This window comes from Haemorhous mexicanus, chromosome 3 (assembly GCF_027477595.1).
Source record: "Haemorhous mexicanus isolate bHaeMex1 chromosome 3, bHaeMex1.pri, whole genome shotgun sequence".
Taxonomy (NCBI): Eukaryota; Metazoa; Chordata; class Aves; order Passeriformes; family Fringillidae; genus Haemorhous; species Haemorhous mexicanus.
In genome coordinates this window covers 97,487,102-97,507,351 of record NC_082343.1, presented here as the reverse complement: position 1 = coordinate 97,507,351, position 20,250 = coordinate 97,487,102, and the positions used below count along the sequence as shown (strand labels likewise).

General features: G+C 38.9%; 1 protein-coding gene across 7 annotated transcripts in view; it reads left to right on the top strand.

Moving 5' to 3' along the window:
* Positions 1 to 20,250, top strand: part of ARHGEF10 (Rho guanine nucleotide exchange factor 10) — a 109,586-nt gene that overhangs the window by 53,202 nt on the left and 36,134 nt on the right. For all 7 annotated transcript variants that reach the window (XM_059842795.1, XM_059842796.1, XM_059842793.1 and 4 more), the window contains 3 exons: positions 1,638 to 1,783; positions 4,092 to 4,267; positions 19,393 to 19,508. In XM_059842795.1, coding sequence (XP_059698778.1) covers positions 1,638 to 1,783; positions 4,092 to 4,267; positions 19,393 to 19,508 — 438 coding nt within the window. The remainder of the gene's footprint in view (positions 1 to 1,637; positions 1,784 to 4,091; positions 4,268 to 19,392; positions 19,509 to 20,250) is intronic.

Below are 20,250 nucleotides of genomic sequence, written 5' to 3'. Positions count from 1 at the left end.
GGACTCCTTCTGAGGTAAAGTAGTGGGGATGTGCTGAAGGAATGGGGTTGTTTTTCTAGATACAAAAAAGCATATCTTTTAGGAAAGCAATAGTCAACCAGAAAATGCTTGTTTTAAGCTATGTACCAGGAATGGAATACTGAATTTATTTTCATACTGAAACAGTATTTCCATTCTAAGTTTGTTAGAAGATGGATTCAGATATTTTACTTTATTTTCTAGTTGTCATAATCCTGCTTCTTGAAGCAGCTATTAATCATCTTCAAATAGTTCTAAGACACAGAATGTTCTTTTGAAGAGGTGGCCCAGGTTACCTTTTGTCAGTTGATATTGATTGCAAGATTTTGTGTTTTATGCAGTGGGGGATTCATTGATGTATACATGGGTTGTCACTCCAAATCTCGTAGGGTCCCACAGGCCTTGTGTTAATATCACAGAATCAGCTGAGTTGGGAGGGACCCACATGGATCATGGAGTCCAGCTCCTGTCTCTGCACAAGACCAACCCTGAGAGTCATACCAAGTGCCTGAGAATATTGTCCAAATGCTTCTTGAACTATGTCAGGCTTGGGGCTTTGACCACTACCCTGGGGAGCCTGTTCCAGTGCCCAGCCACCCTCTGGGTGAAGAACTCTCCCCTCATGAGGAAGCTGTAGACTGCAGTGAGGTCTCCCCTAAGTCTCCTCTTCTCCACACTGAACAGACCAAGTGACCTCAGTTACTCCTCATACAGCTTCCCCTCAAGGCCCTTCACCATCCTTGATGCCATCCTTTGGACACTCTCTAATAGCTTAATATCTTTCTTACATTGTGGCACCCAAAACTGCACTCAATATTCAGTTGGGGCCAGTGCAGAGCAGAGTGGGACAATCCCTCCCTTGCCTGGGTGGTAATGCTGGGCCTGATGCACCCCAGGACAGGGTTGGCCCTCCTGGGCCTGTATATTTGCACTTACAGTTTTGGAACAATTCCAGACAGGGTGAAATAGGTGGTGAAGGAGGTGGTTGATTAGAAAATTAGAGTTATGGACCATTTTATTCTGTTGGACACTATGGAGATGTGTTTGATATGTAATGGATTGGTTCATGGTTGCACAGAGTGGCTGATCCTCAGCCCTTGAAGGCAAATGTCAGAAATAATTTGCATGCCAAGAATCTCTTGGACATGTCATCTTCTCCACAGTCTGTGACACCCTGGCAGCTGCACTCCTCAGCTCTGTCAGCCCAGGGGTGACAGAGCAGGCTGAGCACACTTCCTCCTCACACTCTGGCCTCCCACTCTGGGCAGCTGGAATCATGTGTAGGTCTTCAGTGAACTATGAAAGAAGAGAATAAGGAAGGAAATCACAGAAATTGTTGAAGGAACCATTTTTTTTGCCAAGAAACTTATCAATGTGGAAGATTCCTGGAGCAGCCATGGTCTACTTTAAGATGCAAAGCCCTTTAAGTCCTCATGGGTGACAGCAGAAGTTACTGTTTCTCTAAATCAAAAGCAGATTAATAAGGAGACCTAATTCCCTTGCCAAATCCACCTTCAATCACTTGTGCTAGGATGGCATGTGGTAACCCATTGTTTTTGCTTTTTGTGTGCTGGATGTACTGTGTGTAATATACAATGCTGATTGTTTCCAAAATCCAGCTACTCAGCAGTGGAAACAGATACCTCATACGGACTGATGATATGGTTGAGACAGTTTATAATGACAAAGGAGAAATTCTCAAAACCAAAGAACGGCGACTTTTCATGTTAAATGATGTGCTGATGTGTGCGACAGTGAATGTTCGGTAAGATTTAACTTTCTTTCTTTAGATGATCATTTGAACTTCAGATGTCAAATGGCACCTGTTGAATTGCTTTTGTGCTGTTGTATTTACTGTGGCTAATGGTTTCTTGGAGTGGTCATAATAAAAGGATAACAAGCTTTGTCATAGTCCTCCAAATTGCTGACTGATATTTGGAAGTTCTAGAGTAAATTTGTAAGAAAATTATATCAATTGGAATTACAGGTAGAAATGCTCTGTAGTGTCTTGTTATTGCTATGTATTAGTGCTTGGTGGAATACAGGCATGCCCCAAGGTAATACTTTTTTCTCTTCTTCCTTAAATTCAGACTGTAACACTCACAGATTTGTAACTTGACACAATTTGTGAAGTAAATACCACCCTCTGCAAAGCAAACAACCTCCAACAAACAAACAAACAAAACAAAATCAAGAATTGTAATGCAGGCTGCTAGAAAAAACCTGGAACTTGCTAACAAAGTTACAGATGGGGAAGGGTTATTATCTGTGGGACCAGACATTGAAAGATTAAAGGTGGAATGCTTTGAAAAAAGGCATTTTTTTCATAGTTCCTTCTGTGCTTTTGTTGGCTGTAATTAATACTGTTACTAAATGTCTGTGTATGTCAAAGTTGTGTTCACATTCATATGTTGCTTGTATCATAAATTGTTTTATGCAATGGTACATTCTGACAAAGAAAATGTGGATTGTTAAAATCTTCCAAGAGCAGCTTTTCTTAAGCATAATATGAGTTGATATCTTAATTACTGAAGTATGAATCCTGTACATATATTTCTAAGCGTGTGATTGCTTGGTCTCATGTCCATGTGAGTGAGAAGTGTCGTGTAATAACTACACTTCAGAAAATTAATAAGCTCATGTCAATTATCCTGTGGTCCTTGTCTTTACAAATTCTTTACTTTCTTAGTAACACTTGAATATTGTTTTTAACTATTCATATTTTATCTTCTTTCATACCTTGGATTTTCTGTATTTGTACTTGAATCAGCAAAGTGCAGTCTGTTTTTGTTTCCATTAAACTGCTAAAGTTAAAAGTTCATTATCATGCCAAGTCTCTGACCCTCCAAGGGTTGTGCCCTCTGTAAAAGTAAGTATCTTTTGCAAGGCATAGAAAATTCCTCTGTAACTAGTGGACTCTAGGCACCTGGGACATTTGAGTGTTTCTGGGTTGCAAAAGATAGATATTTTTACAGATGACAGAACCCTCAGGTCTTTCTTTGCACATAGGGTAGATGACCAGCAGGAGCTGGTGGCCTGACTCTGAAGTAACAGCAGTTAGATAGGGTGGATGCTATTCCTAGTGACTGAACAACTGTGTCCTGCCTAGATTTTTTTGTTACTTCTGAGCTAGGTCAAGAATTTATAAATATTTGCTTAAGTTGTGGCAGTTGCGTTCTTTCTTCATACTTGCTTCTTCATTGAAACAAAAGTCTGTGTCGCAGCCTTAGGTAGCTGACTAGCTGAATTTCAGCATTTAGTTACTGTTCTCAATAAATGCATTTTGCTGATTTCCCTCAAGCAGTTGACTTCTGGATTTCAGTCATTCTTTCTGTGAAATAAGCCTTTTTTGTTCACTTTAGCATCTCTTTTGTCCTTTATAATGTTTGTTACATGTTCTTGAATGGGAATAAGGGAATGAAGGAAACAAAGTAAAATTAGTATTGATATAATTTCTATTCCTAATGAGCTTCCTCAGTGTGCTCATTCCTCTGAAATGCCTGTTGTGATACACACTTCTTAAGCAGCAGCTCAGGCAGGATTACTCTTGGAAGCTGCAGCAGTTGCAGAGGTCTGCTATACAGAGCAGTCTGGGCTGTGGGGCTTGGCAGAAATGTTGGCTTGTCAGCCCTTCAGTTGTCCTTCCTGTTGCCAGCAGTCATTCAAAGGTTCCATCATCCCTACTTCCCTAAACATAGTAGTTAGGGCCCAAAAAGAACCGTTTCCAAAAAAATCAGGAAAATGTGGAGCCAAAGTATAATCCCAAGCACTTGTATTAGGATTTCAGAATGCACATTGATCTTCAAAGATGGTCATTTATGTTTTGCTATAGAAATGTAAGGACTGTTGTTGGCAGTCCTGTGGTGCTTGCAGACAAGATTTATCTGCACCTGCATGGCTGCTCTTTGCACGCTGGAAAAGGTCAGTCACAAAAGTCAGCCTGATGCATGTATTTGTTTCAAGATGTGCACTGTACTCAAGTTAATAAACAGCAGATTTTAGAAGCTAACATAATAAATAGTATGGCCTGAAACACAGTTGCTTGTCACAGCAATAATTTGTGCATCTTCCAGCTCTTCCTATGAAAGCAGTGGCACCGTGACAACTGGCCAGAGGTATTTATTGAAGTGGAGCGTGCCGCTGGGACAAGTGGATGTCATAGAGTATGGCAGCAGTGAGGGCCAAGGAGAAAACTGCAGGTTCCCACCCCAGCTCCCTGCTGAAAATGTCATCATTAACTCTAAGCCAAGTAAGTGACAGGAGTTACTGACTTTTACAGACTACTTTATTAAAATCCGTATTTAAAATTCAGTGGGCTGCTGATAACAAAGGAAAGCATTTTGTCCGTGAAGATTTCTGTAATGTGAAGAGTAGTAAAGCCTCATTCTTTGGAAACTGGGAATGCATAAAGTGACAGCCAGGCTCCTGCTTTGTGACATGAATTACTTGTATTTGTTGTAGTTTAGAATTTTATGCATGAATGAGTAAAGAGTTCTAAAGCTGAGAGAGTGCAGACATGCAAAAATGGGGGTTTGATGTGGTGCACCAGTGGTCTCATGGTCGCTGGTTCTGCCTTTGTTCTTTATCCCATAGTTAAAGAAGCTTCTCTCAATAAAGATGACCAAGCCACCCTGTTGCTGTGATTAAGAGTCTGGACACAAGTGATTACTGCAGGGTAGACTTTACTCACTTCTCTCAAGCCCATGGTATTTTGCCCTTCAAACTCGTGCTTCAGAAAAAAACCTTAATGAATGTTTTTGAAACAATATGTTAGTAGGTAATTTCCTCCTAGCCTCTCTCCAAAAATGACCTCAAGCTCTGAAGTTTACAAATTCTTCTGTGCTAGTTAATCCCTCCTACAAGTCTGCCAACAGCTTTCAAGAGAAATATGAATTTTAAGGCTTTACTTGTTAGCTACACTTTCATACATAAGGAGTTATTTTTATATCCTTTTTGTTGCCTAAATATTGTAATATTGAATGCCTTCAATATATCTAGATTATAATTTGATTCCTATTCATGGATTCTAATTCACTTGGATTTCAGTGCTAGTAGCTCTAGGCATTGTTTCACACTACATTTATTTAATATTGCACTCTTGGCTTAATGAATTTTCCCACAGTTGGGCTATAAGGAGGCATAAATGCTACAGCATCGGTGTAGCATTTACTAGCCCCTGTATTCTCCAGGATGGTTTTTGTCTGGTCTTCTTGCTCCTCCTTTTGTAAATAGCTACAGAAAATTTTATGGGCACTTATGTCTTTATTTCAAGTACGACTTAATTCTTGTAACTCCTTTTAAGCAGTAAGGGACTACAGAGAGAATAAGATTAAAGCCTTTATCTTATAATTTACCAGCTGCTGTATGCATAACCCTGAAAGAACTATATAAAGAAGTCTATTTCTTAGAATTGGGGGTCCCTATTGTAGGTGAGTGTGGGAGGAACAAATTGTTGAATATTCCTACTATGATTTTGTGCAACAGTTTCACAGCTGATAAGACCAAATCCTTTCATGTCATGTCAGCATGGTCATATGGGGAAGAAAAGAATGACGGGAGAAACAAAAACTCCTGACCAAACAGTCCTATAGAACTTGAACCTCTTGGCTTTTGACGTTTTTCAGCTTCGTCATGTTTGGTGACAAAATCACACAAAAAAAGAAATGGCTTTGTACATCATTTGTAAATCAACCTTCAGGTTATGGCACTCTGTAGGTAAAATGTGAGCTGAACTGATTTTTCTCTTGGTAAGCTCTGGTATATTAATTCAGTCTTCTAATAAAATGGATCAAAAGATAAAAAAATAAAAAGGATTTGAAGGATACTGTTATACTGAAAACATCCTCCCTCTGGTTTAATCAAACTTGCCTGGCAAATGATCCAACTAAATTGAATATAAACAGTCGTGAAGGAGGAACATCATAGCCTTATTTTTGCACATCCTACTGTGTTTGCACTGGCTGTTACTCTGAATGCAGAGTTGTTTGAATTGGCCTTTATATACAAGTTTGAATACACACCTGATTGTGTTAGTTATTCTGTACAGTTGTCTCCTTAGTTCCAGTTTGAGTTACCAGACTGGTAAGACTGTGTACTGGTTCAGTGTTGCTTCTTATTTGCACCCACCAAGTTGCAGCATTTTATAGTTAATGCTGGCATGATCTTTAATGTGGTAGTATCACATTGTTAATGACACTACTGAGTGTTTACTACAAGTTGCAAAGTGGTAACAGAGAAATCCTATCTACTCTGTTTGAAATTTCATATCTTTGCAGTCATCATAAAATTATGTCTCCCTCTGTTTTCAAAGTATACAATGAAATCCCTCATAGTACCCTCATAGTACGTGGTTTTAATAAAATACAGTGATCAAGAACAGTTTGAGATGCTGCAGGCAAAATCCTGAGACATAAAACCATTTCTCAGACCTGATTTTCAGCTTACATATCCAGTTTGAGGGTATGGAAAAGATACAGAATAATGGTGATACTTCTGTGTAAGTAGTACATTAAGTAGTAGAAGGATTACCTGTTGCATTTTTGGAAGACTGAGAATAGTTGGTTAGTATCTGCCACATGCCAGGTTGAGTACTTGACTCCTGTAATGTTGGTATTCTGACATTGCTGCTGTGATTAGCAAGGATTCTTGATGGATTCAGGTTGTGTTCTTGTGAGGATTACTGGTTATTAGTTACATTTCCCTTATCATGGCACTTTTTTCTCCACCAAAACCTTTTCTGTGAGGAGGTAGCTGTCACAATTGTATCTTGCTGCTTATTATTGAGTAAATGCAATTGGTGCTTCCAGTTTTCTATGATGTTGCAAGAAAAAGCAGTTTAGTCTAAAGACACAAACTTTACTTTGGGTGCTGAATTAATAGCTAAATTTGAATTAATCTTGTACAGCCTGTAATATGCTACTGAAAGGCTGAAAGATTTTATGAGTATGTATAAATCAAAGGCATGCTTCAGTACTGCTCTAAGATGAAAAACAAGGGCTGTGTGAACTTGGTTTTCACTTGGCAAAATCATCAGTGGGCAGTTTTCTACCCCATTGAGCTTTGTTCAGCAGTCTTTTGTCTCTGGATTCTACAGAAGAACACATTTAGGGGCTGTTTTTTGGTTTTAAGCCATTTGTATTTTGGTAGGAAAACTGTGTGTCCTGGGGGTGTATGGGGCAAAGCAGGAAAATTTTACTTGAGTGTATTCTGCTATAGTGCCCTGTGCCTGATGTGCTCTTGCCTTGTTCCTGTCGTTCTCCCCTAGCACCAACAATAGACTAAATTTTCATAGTTAAAAACATGAAGGGGAATTGAAGTCTTAGCTGTTTGGCAGGGTCCTTTATTTGTACAATTCTAATATTTTTTCTTAGTGGAGTGGAATTACAACTTGTGCTTGCTTCCTGCAATCATAACCAATAAACATTTCACAGTCTCAGTGTTCAGGAAAAAACACATTTCTCTCAGCAAATTAGTCAAAGTCCTGTTTCATGTATTGGAGTTAGTCTTGCTTGAAAGTCTGTGTGGCTCTCTGGCATCCCAGACAGACAGTTTTTGTGGAAGCAGTTATTTAATTATGTGTACCAAAAAAAAGTGATATGTTAATTTTCTTCATAGAGCCATTGGCAGAAAGATGTGAGATAGTTTTTCCCCTCGTAAATCCATGTATTGTTTCTGGTAGGCTGTTGCTGTTCTCTTCACCCCAGTTAGTTCACATGCAGAACCACAGACACAGTCATAGTATGGAAAAGTTGAATAAATATAGGAACAGGGGAATGTTTTCAATGGGAACAAAAATTTATATATTCTTTCTTTTGATTTACTTGCATTGGTAAGAAATTCACCTCCTTCATCTGGCCGGTCATGCTGTACCCGATGGCTCGCAGGACACGGTTGGCCCTCCTGGCTGCCACAGTACTGCTGACACAGTAGGACTTAGGATCCCCAGATTTCTTTCTGTGTGGCTGCTCTCCAGTGTCTGTGCTCAGTCTGTTCATGCATCCAGGCATGCCCTGTCACGTGCAGGTTCCAGCACTTGCCCTTGTTGAACTTCCTATGGTTGGTGATTGCCCAGCCCTATAATTTGTCAAGGTTTCTCTGCAGAGTCTCTCTGCCTTCAAGGGAGTTGGCAGCTCCTCCCAATTTAGTGTCATTGGTAAAGTTCTTATGATTCCTTGGAGTCATTTATGAAGACATTGAAGAGAACTGAGCCTAAAATGAAGCCCTGGGAAACACCAGTAGTGACAGATCACCAGTCTGGTGCTACCATCCCATTCACTATAAATAAACCTTTGTGCCTGACCTGTGAGCCAGTCTCTCACCCATCACATGATGTGTTTATCCAGCTGTGTGCTGGACATTTTGAGGCCTGTGAGAAGCCTCAGATCAATAGCTTTACTGCAATCCAGTTCACATCAACTGGCTTCCCCTGATCAACTATCTGGGTTGCTTTATCATAAAAGGAAATTAAGTTTCTTAAACAGGATTTCAACTTCATGAACTTGTTCTGGCTGGGACCAATGACTGTGTTGTCTTTCAGGTGTTTTTCACTAGCTCCAGAATAACCCTTGTAACTCTTACAGACACTGAAGTGGGACTGACAGGCATGTAGTCCCAAGGCAAGAGTCATCATTCTTGCCTTGGGACAATGTTTGCCAGGTTCCACTTGATTGGGACTCTTCAGGTTCCCAGTTGGGTTGAATATGCAGAAAGAGGGCATCAAGAAAGTTCAACACTACCTGTATTTTGTGATAAAAAAAGGATGGATGACAGCACAGTGAATGCAGCTTATTTTTACTATGTCATTGATATGAAATATTATAAATACTTTTCAAAAATATAAATAGTATAGTCAAAGGCAAATTTATAACTTCTTACCAAAATATTCAGTATTAGCCCTCTAGAAGAATCAGAAGATAACATTTCCTTGCAATTCATCCATGTGTACATAAAATCACTGCAAATATGTGTATTTCACTGCCTTTTAATTGGGAATATAGGAATGGAAGTCAAATATACTGGCCAGAGTTTCATTTTCTCAGACTTCTGTCACATGTTATGAGTTTGCAGCTCTTCATGCAAATGTGAAATGTGGTTTGTGCTGAGGCAAATGCTGGTTTGGTGCCGCAGCAACAGCAACCACCCCCAGTTGCCTGTTCTTGGGTCCCCAAGAATGAAAAGGGTGAGTTAGACATTTCTCACAGGACTTTTATTTAAGAAGACCAGACTAGAGAGACTCTGTAGAACCAGAGGGAGAGGGCTAGGCATCCTGCCATGTCTGGGTGGGAAACCAGCATCTGGTAGCAGTGTTCTGCTCTGATCAGGTTGATTAAGAGACATAGACAGCATAGACAGGTACTTAAGCAAAGAAACATCAACTTGAGCCATTTGTCTGAAGGCTGAAAGGGGAAATGAGCCAGACCCATCTGTACTATAAATCCATGCAGTGATGAGCACTTAAGAAAACAGTGATGTTAAAAATCAGGTTAGTATGCCTATGGCTGCATTTTCATGTCATTTTTTTTCTTTCATAGGTTTACAGTTTGTAACTGAGAGCAAAGCTCAGCACTGCTAAATGATGGCTGTTCTCCTTTCTCATTCAGAGTTCCAGGGATACATTTGTATTCTGTTTCCACTTGATTGTGTTCTTGATCTCTGTGGGGTTTGTTTACTGTCAAATATAGTAGTGACATTCTGCTGAAGTGCAGAAATGATTCCTCTCTTCCAAGTTTCCTTCTGCTTGATGCAGTCACTTTGTGTAGGCCTTTGAGTGTTTCCAGGGAAACAGGGAGGGATGTATGATGGGCTAGAGTGTGCACTTGTTTATGTCAATATCTTGCTCAGTGGAATGGCATCTCTTTTCCAAAATGAAGATAGTGCTGCTGTGATAGCCATTGCCATTAAAGCTGGTTTCTTTTGCAGGTTTGTTTAATAAGAGATACAGAATTGGGGAAGAAAAAAAAAGTCAGCTTTATGATTCCTCTAAGGCACAGCAATAGTAATACAATATCCAGAGTAAGCAAAACTAATATTAAGTGACTTGTCAACTCCAGCATTGGTGATAAGATTTTAGAAAGATGTGGCATGACTTGCTAATTGAAGTAGCTTTAATCTCAATGAAACACATAAAGATGAATAATGTAAGGCTTTAAAATAAAGTTAATGTTACTGAATGCAATACTATGCACTAGATGATATTTAATATGTTTATAAATGTAAACTGTCGCTGATATATACAAACAAAAGACCAAAGAATTTAAATAAATCTAGTGCCAAAAAGCCTGTTCATCTGAGCAAATGAAGTGACATTAAATACTTGACTTTGTTAAGAGGACATAAGTTTCTATCTAGTGGATTAGGCGAGGATAAATTTGGGTGTTACATGCTTGTCTCACCCATGCAGGATAAGATTCTTCTCTGCCTTTTGTAGTTTTTATAGCGGTTATAGGATTTGTCATCCACTTCCTATAAACTTTGTTCTGTGTTGCCAGGGATCTCATCCACATCATGAGACAGAGTAGTGAAATTATTAGAAACCCAGCTAGTGTGTATGAAAGAGGGAGGTGAGCTCCCCAGAGTGCCACTTCCACATGACTTGTTATAGTCTGGTGGGAGCTCCGGTGTAAACCTCTGACAGCTCGGCCAGTTCACAACTGCCTGCAGACCTGTCTTGTGACCCTGCAGTACTTTCATTGTTTAAATGCCTTCACACATGTACTGTGTGTTTCATTGCCTGTTTATATACTTTTCGCACCCAGTTTCTCCCTTGCCCTTTGTGCCCATGCAGGTGCATCCCAGAGGTCCTGTGTGACTTCTGTCCCTCCTTAGGGAGGGCAGGGGCTTCCAGGTCCATGTTGTCCTCAGCCTTCCTCTTTGGGCCTTGTGAGCCAAAAGAAGAACATGGCACTTATTTTCTTTCACTCTCAAGTCTTTGTTTACAGCATTTTTCTTTCTCCTGGGAACAGATCCAGGAACTGCAGTCAGTACATTGTCCAGGAAGACCCCTGACTATTGTCCCAACTAGTGTGACATTGGGGAGCCAGGCTGTGGGGTCCACTCTAGTGAGCATATCAGGGCTCCAGTGTTTCTCCCTCATGTTCCCTGCTGCTTTAATCTCTGACACAGTACAGCTGCTTCTGTCAGAAGGAAAAATGTTCATGGCCTTTTATATCTGAAATTCCCAGTGCGTCAGGATTAGCTGGAACTTAATATAATCTTGAAGCCATGCTCTCAATGTATGAACTACTTCTCACTATCTCCCAGGCTTTACATTTCCTTGGTGGTTTTGCATTTTTTTGTATAATTTTATTCACAAATGGTATAGCACTATGAATTCAATACCTTACTCACTGCTTGCAGTTGCAAGCTGTTGATTTTATCTTGCTATTTCTAAAGTTATGTGAATAAGCAGTTTTGTGGTTAGATGGTAATTTTTATGCAACCTATTTCTTCAGTGTTGGATCTGCTACAATGAGAAAGACAGGTCTCAGCATTCGTGTAATTACCAGTTGAGAGCAAGATATTAGCAACTGACAGTGAGGTAAAGTATGTTAAAAATACTTTGTCAGAGTTGAGACTTGTGAGGTTTGTTTCCTATCTCTACTCTGTGTACTGGGTGTAGTGTGGTATTTGGTTCTGTGATTAGGACCTGAAGAACTCCCCTGTCTTGCATGGCAATGAGAATAGTTAGTTTAATACATTAGTTTGAGAGACTCAGATTATAAATTTCAATAATTAAGAACATAAATTATGTTTAGATGGTTACATGATTAAAGTATGATTAGACTGAACAGTGTCATTTCAGGTTTATGATAAAGCTCTTCATGGTGGTTGATGATGGGGAGTCCTGACTATATCCTGACTGCTTGCTTACACCTTGTCTGGATAGTTTGCATTCTGAATAGTTTGCATTCTAGTAAGCCCAAGGGGTTTATTGCTTATCACCTAATACTTTGTATATGCTTGTGCTGCTTCTTTCCACTCTAGGTTACTAAGCCTAAGTTAGGGTTGTACTGCAAAGATACGTGCGAGTAGCTGCACATATCAGCTTTTCACTGATGGCTGCCAACTAAACTCTTGTTCTCTGGCAATCATTCCTGACTTAAATTTGCTTAAATTTCCGAACCTGGAGACTGCTGCCACTCAAAAACTTGGTTAGTTTGGACCTGAGAGTGTGGTATAGTATCAGGAGACCTAGTTGACTTACGGTGGCTCAGATTTTTTGGGTGAATGCAACTGTGGAGATCATGAGTTGGATTTGGCATGAAAAAGCAAACCAGGGAGGGCAATATGTCTGCTTTTCTATGACGAACTTTAAATTGACCCGTGGACTTGTTTCAGGTTATAAGCCAGGATTTTAGACAACTTTTTTTTTTTTTTTTATTACTATTTTAGTCAAATTCCAACTGGCTGTTCAAAAACTCTCATAAAGGAGAAACAAGAAAACTGAACCTGCCCATGTGCTTCTCTGATGCATCTGTGGAAACAGGAACAGCATGAGTGAGCAAGTGAAGACACAAGTATGAGGAGGGTGATGATGTGGGTGCTGTCAGGGGCTTTGCTTGCATAACACAGCGTGCAGGAAGTTGGTAGTTCAGCATCTAAAAACCTCATCTGCTTTTTTACTGGCTTTAGCACTCATGCAGAATTTCTGGGGATGATGTATATCAGAGGTATGGATGTGCCTCTATTGTATAACAGGTTGGTGGATGCGTCAAGTTCTGTGCAAGATAAAGTTTTACAGAAGAGGGCCCTCATCACCAGCCTTCTAGCAAAAGCTAGGTGTTCTAGGACAAGGGACTTTGCAAAGGAAACATGTTTACATAACATCAGTATGGACTGTTAAATGAATTAGTGTTTCTGGTATTTCCAAGATTCACAGTCTTTTTGCCAACTCTGTTTATTTGTTGCTGAAATAAATAGCTTGCATATAAAATGGCACATAAAGATTTCCTTTTCTATTTGTGCTTAGAAAAGTAGCTCCACTAGAGCTGTGAAAGGAGAATGTTGTTTCTCACTTTGATAAGTTCTCTTCCAATGAGCAGCTGTAAAGCAATGGTGTGTTTTGCATACCAGTGTATCTATAGGAACAGGATTTAGTACCAAGTATAGGGGAAGAATTTTTCAACTGCAGTGACTGAATCTTGGGCCTTATTAATAGCTTCTGGTTTTCCTTCTTTATATTAATTATCAAGGTCTTCAGTGTGCAGGAAACTGTTTTACTTTAGATACAACATTGTCTTTCACAGTCTCCATTCTTGTCCTTTTTAATGGTGGGCATTATAAATTAAGCAGTGGGATGCTGTCTGCCTATTATTACTTCAGGAAAAAAATCAGCATAACTTTTCTAGGACAATCAAAGGCAAATTTAAAGAATTTAACAGTTCTGTCTACACTTAAATGGTTTTAAATATACTACTGCTGCATCATGATAGTTTAACATAAATAGGTTAACCATCTCACAATGTCTGTCTGGTTTATTATGAACTGATCAAGAATTCATCTAGTATCGTGATACTTTGCTTTCCAGAAAACTGTGCAAGCTTCTCAGGTTTAAATATAGTTGAAATGTTGTGTAAGGGCCTGTTTTTTTATTATTTGTTCCAAGTGTGTAATCCTATAAAAGTACCAGTTTGATTTGCCTTCCTCAGACACAGCAGCTTTTAAAGTTACCTCCCACATATGTAACTTCTTCCCCCATCCCAGGTGATTTTTATGCTCTATATGAGGATTGAAACTTTCCCAAATCTCTTCTTTTCATAACATTTGACGTTTTAGTGTGCTGCCTAGATGCACACAGATGGCTCAGTGGGAGGAAGCAATACAAATGTGCTCAGCCTCGAAGGCCAGATTGCAAATGGCAAGTCAAATTTGGGATGCACCAACCTTTCAGAGTGGTCTTCAAATCTGGCCTGTTCTTCAAGAGTATCATTAATTGTGTGTTAACCCCTCAGTAATACTGGAACTGTAGTCAGGAAAAGAGCTTCTCTCAGATTCGGTTGTGGTTTTTGCATTTGAGCATTCATGATCTTCCATTCTGTGCAACACAGGCCTTACTTCAGGGCTATGTGTCTCTCAGAAGCAAAGGAATCCTAATAAGGACCTTGAATTTTCCATGATGCAGTGGTTTTCACATCATTTCAGTATAGCTTTTCCAAGAGCAATTTATATTGATGTATTGTGGTTCTGAGCTATGTGGAGAAAAGGTCATTACTATGATGATACTCAAGGCAGATGTCTGTGTAAGTTACTTTGCAGTAAAAGAGACACCCATCAGTCTGTCTGTTAACGGTATTTCGTTTCAGCATGATGGACAATACAGAAATGTTTGCAAAAGTAGTTGCAATATTGAAAGTATATTGACTGATGCTTTTATTTTCTTTGTGTGACATTTGGATTTATATAATAGTATTATTGAAGAAAATCCTTCTAATTGGGAATAAACAGGAGTTTAGTGTGGGATGGGACCAGCTGAGCCATTGTGTTTGCTTGCCCAGCAATAGATGTTCAAATTCTGGGTGATTGCATCTACTCTGTCTTTATTAGCATAAATCTGTGATAAAATACTAATTCACAAATGGGAATCAGAACACACAGCAAGAGCTTGTAGAAAATGTTTGCAGGTAACAAATCACCATAGAAAATAAATGTGTCCCTTTGTAATTCTTAGAAAGGAAGAATAGGGTGTGAGCAGTTCAGGATTATGATAACCAATATGCTTGAAGTGGCCATGGAAATTGAAAATTTAGGCGAACCAGATGGATGACAATCCTGAGGGAGCAGCTGCTGTGCCAGCACCTATTCAGGCAGCTGCTCTTGTGCAGGGAGAGAGCAGTGGCTGCTCCCCAGCAAGGCAGCCTTCTGCCAGAGGTGGGAATCCTCCTCTCTGCCCAGGCACTAGCACACAGTCACTTCTCTAGCTTGTGTGTATTTATTCACAACTTTCCCAGTTCCACTTTTGCCTGAATCAAGTTAAAATGACTTTAACCACACCCAGGGAGTTTCCTGCAGACTTTGAAAATGCCTGGATATAAATCACCTAAAATTGCTTCATTTTCAGTTATAAAAATTGCTTCATACCAGGCAAAATTGATGAATTTGAAGCTGTGGTGCTGAGAGTAATACTGGGAAAAAAGTAGGTAAAATAAATGGTATTATACTCAAATGTATCTTGGCCTAAGAAGAAATTGTTATAAAAAGCAAATCCTCTCCCCAGTTTTACATATCAGCAAAATCAATTTAAACTTTAACTTCCTTTCTTCCCTCTAAACCAAGTTGTGGTTTTGTTTTCTTTTTTAACCTTGAGTGTATTTCATTGTAATGCTGAGCAAGGAATTGGGTATCTTGCAAGAATTACTGGTTGTTGGCAGTAAACTTGCCTGTTGCAGGGAGGCACAAATTCCTCTAAAATCTTAGCAACAAAGGAGTTGGTGAAAAAGATTCTTGCTAGATTACACGTGGCCAAGATTTCACCCTTGATCTGTAGGTGGAATGTAAAAAAGTTGCCTTTGAAGCCACATATGTGGTTATTGGTTACAGCATGCTGCCTTCTCTCCTGCCCAGGCACACTCTGTAGCACGTAGGATGTGTATAGTTGGGGAGATCCTTCTCTAAAACCATGAAGAGCTTTTTTCCCATAGGAAAAATAAGTTGTTTTAGAGTTTGATAATTAACAAGAGTGGCTTGGAAAGAGAAGGAAATGTCTTTATCATTTGTGAAACATTTCACAGTACAAAAGAAACCGACCATGTATCTGCTTTGGAGTGAAGCCAAGAGCTTTTCAGTGCACTCTCTATGGATAAAAGGAGGAGTGAACACCCACCCCAAAATAGCCAGCAATTGAATGGTCAGGGAACATGTGTGGGCTGAAGCAGCCAGTCTGTGGCTGTGAACTGAGAAACATCTGATGAACAGAGCAGTGTTCTCCCCCACCTCCTCCACTCAAGAAAAACCCTCCATCAGACAGTTCTCAGAATCAGCTAGTAGTCAGTGTTTGGTTAACCACTGAGAAGCCAGTTCTGTTTTAAAGGACATTGTGAGTAACCCTTACAGGACCCAGTTCAGAGATTAAAGTTGCTATAATTTGCAACTATTATCCAGACACAATCTAAGTGATCACTTTTTGGAGAAGTTGCTTCTGATGAATCTACATCATTGTTGATTTCTGAAGCCTTATTTTTCTGTGCCAGTTTGTGTCCACTAGAGACCTCGGTAAAAGGCTGATATTAGTGGTGCCTATCGATCTAGTCCTTGGGTATTAAAATTTCTTCTTAACTTGGCTGTTTCTCTTTTCTAGAACATCAGAGGATGGAAGCAGACTCTCATTAATTATTTACTGTTTTGATTTTGTGCTTAGCTTCCTGTACTAAGAATGTGATCTTTTAATGAATGAGCCTAAAATTACTTTTGTTTGGTTTTTCTGTGTGACAGCCTTTCAGATGCCAGGTTAGTTTATTTGCTTTGACATTCATATTGCATCCTTTATATCTTGACTTATTAATAGCTTATAAAATATTCATGATGCAGACAAAAGAGACTCAGGTGACAATTACTGAATGAAATTCAAGATTCATGCCTTATTTCCAAGGGTGGAACAGAGATATTTGTAAGATTATTTGATGCTTCAAGAAGAGGATTATCAGATGTGGTGGATATATATGTACTGCCCAGGGCAAGCCCATCTGTATAGGCAGTTAAAGCTTGCTGAATGGCCTCAGTTGAAGACTATGGCATAAAGTCCTGCAGCGTCTGGGACTTGCCTGGATGCTGCTTGTCATATGCTGCATTAATGTCTGTTCTCTAAACAATAATAAACAAAATGTCTGCTAACTGTCCTTATCAAGCTACAAAGAGTGAGCCTGGCTTTTATAATTTAAGAATAATGTAATTCGCTTGGGTGAAAATACTCATCCTGTACAAGTGAAACCTCACAGAGTCAGCTTTGCACATCCTGATCATTCTGAGTTTTCATTCAAGCCCACAAAGCTAAATTTCAAAAAGACTTGAAGTAATTTTTTCACACCAGATGTTTGGTTTGATTAGTAGTGGAGTTTCTAAATTACAGTTGACAGGACTTCTGCCAAAAACTCAACTAATCAAACAATTATTTCTGTTTAGTATAATTTTTTTTTGCAGAAGTTATCTTTTCGTTAGAGAAACTTGGAGCAAGAATGATATAATTTGTGTTTTTTACAGTGCCAGACACACTGTCATGGCTTTTAGCTAGATTTCAACAGATTTCCTGTTATACTGATCTGCACCTTTCTTTGCAAGTAGCCCCATAAAAATCAACAATTTGATGCATCTAGGAACTAATGATTCTGGTACTTAATAAATTACAGTTATTGTGGATGTTAGCAGGAAAAAGGGTGTAAGCTATCAGAAGATAGATACAAGGAGAGAAGAGAGATTTCTCAAGTATTTAGGCTGAAGAAAGTGAAAATGCAGCTTAATGAAAGTTTGGAGTCTGCAGTTCAAGAAAATGTTTAATTTTTTTTGAAACAAAACTGCAAACATACTCAACTGTCTATAATTTCAAAATTCTTTTTCTTAAATCTACTTTGGAGATGTTTCTTTTCATGGTGTACAATAAATGTAATTATCTTTTCTTATGGACTAATTTGGTTTTTGGTGTAAGAAAGGCTAGTTTGTTCTTTTAATTAGCATTCAGAGCAGGCAAAGAAGAGGATGATAATCACATCTATTATCTGGATGGGTAAACAGTAGTGAAGGGCAGTCATTCGCTGTCTGGTGCTCAAGTGCAAGGCACAGAAATAATTTTATTGATCCAATTTACCAGAAGATTTAAGGGCCAGATAATAATTTGGAATTTTATGGGAATGTGTAATATTTCAGGTTTATGTTGCACTTTCCTGCAGTGAAATGGAGAACTAAATAAAGTAGCCATTAATATTTTCTTTGAGTCTTGAAATTTTATGCTTTTCAGGGTTTAAGGCAGACTTCCAGCTTAATATAGTGAATTACATTAAAGAAAAGCATTGTGATGGCCTGTATCTTTATGATGCCTCCAAACAGGAAAATGCCTTTAGAAAACAGTTATTTTGATGCCTAACTAAAAATATACTAATGATTTAAGTAGAATTGTTTCATGCATGTTTATTTTTAATATGTTCTCTGATTTAGGCTATTTGGACATCTTTGTGTTTGGTTTGTGTTTTGTACCCTGGCCTTGCAGCAGGCTGGGGGGAGCAGAGGTGCCAGCAGTGTGAGTGTGGCACCTGGGCTGTGCCCAGCATCCTCTGCCCTGCAGCCAGAGCAGGTGGCACAGCTCGTGCCTGTGCTCCTCAGCTGTCTGCAGAGCCAGCAGCCTGCACTGTGTTCAGATCCTGTTCTTGCCAACACACCAGTGAAATCCTTCTGATCCAGGGGCATTTGCAGCCCACAGACTGGCTTCCAAAGCTGGGCTAAGGATGAAGGATCCATAGTTTGAGTACTACACTGTGTGAGCTAAAGAATCTGCAGGAGTTTCCTGGCAAGATAATCCAGTCCTGTTCCTGTCATTCAGCCAAAAGGAAACATGCTGACTCTGTATGAGTCAGGGTGGGTTTTTTCATGGGACAGTGAGTGTTGTTTCCAAAGGAATTACATAACCATTCCACTCCTAGCATCGTGGAAATCAGAGTATATTAGCAGGGGTTTGCAAACTTTGTGCATTTAAATGAACACCTTATCCTAGTAATCAGTGTGTTTTTCTGAGTTACTGTTCCCTTATAAGCCCCTGTACTTGTTGATTATTAGCATAAAATATTTCTGCTGCTGTTCAGATTTGCTGTTGATTTTAGAACAGATCCTTTTTTGATTTAAGCATGATTGCAGTAAAATTTCAAGTGGTTCAGTGAAATTGCGGGTTTGTGTTAGAGTTAGGATATAGATATATGAGCCAGAACTGTCTCATGATCAATAAAGCATAAATAAATTTTGAATTTCAAACCATCATAGCAAAAACTCCAGATAAATGTTTTTGCTTGTCATGTAACCAAAAACAACCTCCAGGAAATGTTTGCATTAATGTGTTACGGCAAGTCTGATGTTTTATGCTAAACTAAACTTCCATGGCAGCAAGAGATTTGGGGGTCAGTGGAGCTTTGATATTTGTTACAGTTCTATTGTGGGGTATTTAAACTGCACATAGTGCTCTCCATCATACTAGATGAACAACTTGAATCTTATTTTTAGCTAAAAAGGCGGTAAGATGATGTAAAAGGAAATGCAAATGGTAATGCCTGTATGTGCAAAGAAATAAACCACTCTGCTTTTAAGATGTAATATATATTTATATTGTCTTTGTGATACTTTCCTCATTCAACTGAAAATTGCATATTTTTGTTATGTATGACCTTATGGTTTTATTCATTTCAGACAAGCTCTATATGGGACCAGGGCAACTGTACCATGATCTGCAGAACCTTTTACATGACTTGAATGTACTTGGTCAAATTAGCCAATTAATAAGCAGCCTTAAAGGAAACTATCAGGTAATAAACAAAGCTGGATTTATTTTTCAAGTCTGTTCTTGTAAAGTTGTAGAATTGCCTCTCCTTAGGGTTTGTGCAAGACATTCTTTAGTTCTGCCTGCAAAAAGTGGAATAATTTTTACCTCTAGTATTACCTCTAGTTAACAGCATTTACTGTTAACTGTTAAGTATTATAAATAGATTACAGCTGTCCTTCTAATCTTGCTTTTCTTTATTGTTTTTAAGTGTAGGTGGGTGCTACAAGTGTCTGCATTTGTTCAGTAGCTGATAAGCTTATATGGAAACAGAATTACATTTTGATAAGAAATTAGATTCTTGCAGTTAGACATGGTAGTAGGAGGATGGTTGTTTGAGGAAGCTCTTGATCCCCATCCAAGCTCATAATCCTGGCTTTTGGGGAGAAACTGTACTTAAAACTGAGTATAAATCACAAAAATATAAAAGGATTTTCAGAAGAATTTTGAAACTATTTTGCTTTAGCTTTCTTCACATCCCTTTGATTTAGCTTATATTCTGGCACACAAATGTAGTACTTAGCACCAAATGAAGCCTTGAGACATTAAACAATTACTTTTTTGCTTGGTTTTTTATATGTTTTAAAACATATAACATGCGGTTACATGTAGTTTTTAACTCCTACCTGCCACCACAGGTTGCAAATGTGTGTATATGTTTGAATATATAAAAGCTCAGTTTCTCTTGATATATCTTGGCTTCAGAGTAAAGGCATTAAATAAAACAT